The following is a 3,706-nucleotide window of genomic DNA, read 5'->3' on the forward strand; positions in this document are numbered from 1 at the left end:
TCCCTGAACACAGTTATTTTGAGATCCATTTCACGTTGTAGGGTAACAACACTAAATCATTCCTCTTTTAGGAATAGTTATGGTTTTATTTCTGGTTTTATGTATTTTGATAAATAATTGATATGACTGTAATATTTACAATGCTGCAAAAAGTGAGTAAAGTATGTATGAATATTGATCTCCTAGTCAATAAAATATTGATGAACTTGAAACAGGCCATTAAGAAATGTTTATAAGCATTAGATATTGAATTTACAAATGTTATCAAAGTTGTACAAGTTTGGTGGGGCAATCATCACAAATTCTTACAAGTACTGAAGTTTAAAATGAGAGTAATATTCAGTTCAGTAGTAAATAGAAAACCACCTCATCAGTCATCTTCAGATGGATCGTCATATAGGATGGAATAAGTATTTACTATGTGTGGTACAGGAGTCTTCACAGACTCATGAGTCCATCCTTTTCGTTGAAATAACTTCTCAAGGAATTCTGGCATCCTGTACTCCTTGCTTATAATGAAATCCTAAAAGGCAATTGTTCCATAAAGGTCGTCAAAAATGTCCGGTTAAGAAGACCTGGGTTCTCATGTATTGAAGTTTAAAATGAGAACGAGTAATATTCAATTCAGCAGTAAATAGAAAACCACCTAATCAGTCCTCTTCGGATGGATGTCTTGTATAATAAGTACTTACTATGTGTGGTATAAGAGTCTTAACAGATTCATGAGTCCAACCCTTTCATTGAAATAACTTCTCAAGGAATTCTGACATCCTGTAGTCCTTGCTTATAATGAAATCCTTAAAGGAATTGTTCCATAAAGGTGTCAAAAATGTCCAATTGAGAAGACCTGGCTTCTCATGTATCGAAGTTTAAAATGAGAATGAGTAATATTCAATTCAGCAGTAAACAGAAAACCTCCTAATCATTTTCAGATGGCTCATCTCCTAGGCTGGAATAAGTTTTTACTATGTGAGGAATAGGAGTCTTAACAGAGTCATAAGTCCATCCCTTTCGGCAAAATAATTTCTCAAGGAAGCCTGGCATCCTGTAGCCCTTGCTCATAATGAAATCCTTAAAGGCAATTGTGCCATAAAGGTCGTCAAGAATGTCTGGTTTAGACAACCTAGCTTCAGCTTCAAGTAAGACCTTGGGGTCAATCAAAGGTTCATCATTTATTAGCTTTTTCCACAATTTAGGCTTCAGGTACCATGCTCCATACCTCATCTTCACCCACTTTGGTTTATAAGGGTTTGGTGGTTTCTGGAGTTTTCGCTCGGTATCTAGTTTCTCTATGGAGAATTTTATTTCCTCCATTTTACTTAGCCCCACGCTGAACTTTAGGTGTGAACAAACGTCGCTTAACTTCTTCCTATGTAGGTCCTCATAGACTGTCTTGTAGTCTTCAGTTTTAACCTCAAATAGTTTCACAATGAACTCTTCATCAATGCCCAAATCTCCATCTCCAAAAGTATCAACCCATTTGCAAAAGTCTTGGATTCCGCTCGGAACGTATGTAGTCGTAGGAGGCTCAGGGGGCTCATCCTTTGAGGATGACATCTCTTCTTCCATAATCCAATATTCTGGATGGGTCACGGGAGTCGTGGGAATCGTGGGAGGTTCCAGGAATTCTTTGCTAGATGGATGTTTACAAAGCTTCCTGGGTTCCCTGGTTCTTTTCCTGTTGCCTTCACAATGAGCCCATGTATCCTCCAGCTCCCTCTCAGAATCCAGCACTTGCAGCACCTTTGGTAAGAGATCTGCAGGCAAATCTTCCAGATTCGGGTAGCTGGCCAAGGGATGTGGGGTCAGGCGGGCTTCCATGTCCTCTACAAACGCCTTCCGTGCTAGCTGGCTTTCAGAGAGTGTGGAAAGCAGGTTCAAGTCCTTGGATAGCTTTCTCTGACTCGTTTTGGGGGCAGGTCGGGGACCTTTGTGAGAAATCATGGGGAGAAAGGACTCCTTGGGACCACGAGTGATCAGACCTTCACCAGGCGGACAGCTCTTTCTGAAGTCGTCCAGCCCTTTTTTTACAAATACCCACTGCTGGCTGTTCAGGGAAGTGGGGCACTTCGTAATTCTGTTCTTGTGCTTTGCCAAACACTTGGAAGGTAGTTTGTCGATGTACCAAGGCTTGCAGTTCATGCCCAGAGGCATGGGCTGCAGCACCCACGGCCGAAATACTTTTGTCTGGTCCATCACGGTGCCCCTGGCTCCTGGCCACTACCAGAACTTCAGTGGTTTGTTTTCTTGCAGCCTCTGCGGTTGCTAGGAGACCACGAGTCAAGCCCAGCCGGGGATCTTCCCCAGGTGGCAGTTGTCCAGGTTCTCCCAGGCATCAGCGTTCTCCAGAACGCCCAACCGCCACTGCTTTCATTTTCTCACCCATTGTAAGAATACAATGCTATTTATTTAAATATAAGCCTTTGGGTGGACATTTGGGCTGTTTCCTACTTTGAATGATAACAAATTAGGCTTCTGTGAACTTTTTATATTTACTTCTTTGTATGCACGTATACTTTCGTTTCTCTTGGGTAAACTTTAGCAAGGCGTGCAAACAGGAGGTCAAATGATACGTTCATGTTTAATATATTTAAGAAACCACCAAACTTTTCCTAAGTTTTTGTACTATTTTATATTTTGTCAATCACTGTAGGAGCATTGTGATTTTCCTACATACTCCCCCAAACTTGGTATGGTTAGTCATTTTAATTTTGCCTGGGCTTAGTGGTATCTCATTATGGTTTTAATTTGCACTTTCTAATGTCTAGTGGTATTGAATTTCTGTTCATATGTGTGTTTGCCATTCTAATTTCTCCTTTGGTGAAGTGTCTGTTCAAAGTTTTTTGCCCATTTTAGAATTGTATTGCTTGATATCTTGTTGAGTTTTGAGAATTCTTGATGTATTCTGAATGTAGGTCTTTTACCAGATAGCAATTTTTTCTTGTCATCCTTGGCTTTTCTCTTTCATTGGTTTAATAATGTCTTTCAAAGAGAAGGTTTTAAATTTGATGAAATCTAGGTTATCCATTTATTCTTACATGGATTGTGCTTTTTATGTTGTACCTTTTTGTTTATCCACAGGTCACAGAGTTTTTTTTTTTTTTTATTTAGATATGTGATCTATTTTAATTCTTGTAAATGGCACAAGATATGGATCCAACTTTTTATTTTTTTAATTTTTATCTTTTGCTTATGGATATTTGATAAGTCCAGAACTATTTTTTGAAAAGACTATCTTTTGTCGAGGTTTATAAGAAAACATTGTGTGCTTTTAATTAGGATTCTGTTGTGTATGTGAATCAATTTGGGGACAATCAACATATTAACAATATTGAGTCTTACTAGGCACAATGGTTCACACCTGTAATCTTAGCAATCTGGGAGGCTGAGCCAGGTGGATTGCCTCAGCTCAGGAGTTTGAGATCAGCTTGAGCAACAGCGAGACCCCCACCTCTGAAAGATTAGCCGGATGTTGTGGCAGGGGCTTGTATTCCCAGCTACTCAGGAGGCTGAGACAAGAGAATCACTCGAGCCCAAGAGTTTGAGGTTGCTGTGAGCTATGATGCCATGGCTTTCTACCAGAGGGCAACAAAGTGAAACTCTGAGTCTTCTGACCTCTGAGAAAGGTACATCTTTCTATTTGTTTATGGGATCTTAAATTTATCTCAGGCATATTTTATAGTTTTCATCATATATGTATTTCACT

At 39.6% G+C, this 3,706-nt stretch overlaps 1 protein-coding gene across 1 annotated transcript; it reads right to left on the reverse strand.

Annotated features, from left to right (window-relative positions):
• Positions 1 to 918: 918 nt before the first annotated feature.
• On the reverse strand, positions 919 to 2,196 carry LOC100942403 (protein FAM47A-like). Its single transcript, XM_003793756.1, has one exon. The coding sequence runs from the start codon at positions 2,194 to 2,196 to the stop codon at positions 919 to 921; it is 1,278 nt and encodes a 425-aa protein (XP_003793804.1).
• Between the last annotated feature and the right edge of the window lie 1,510 nt (positions 2,197 to 3,706).

Source organism: Otolemur garnettii, unplaced genomic scaffold (assembly GCF_000181295.1).
Source record: "Otolemur garnettii isolate 467f Iridium unplaced genomic scaffold, OtoGar3 scaffold00072, whole genome shotgun sequence".
Lineage (NCBI taxonomy): Eukaryota > Metazoa > Chordata > Mammalia > Primates > Galagidae > Otolemur > Otolemur garnettii.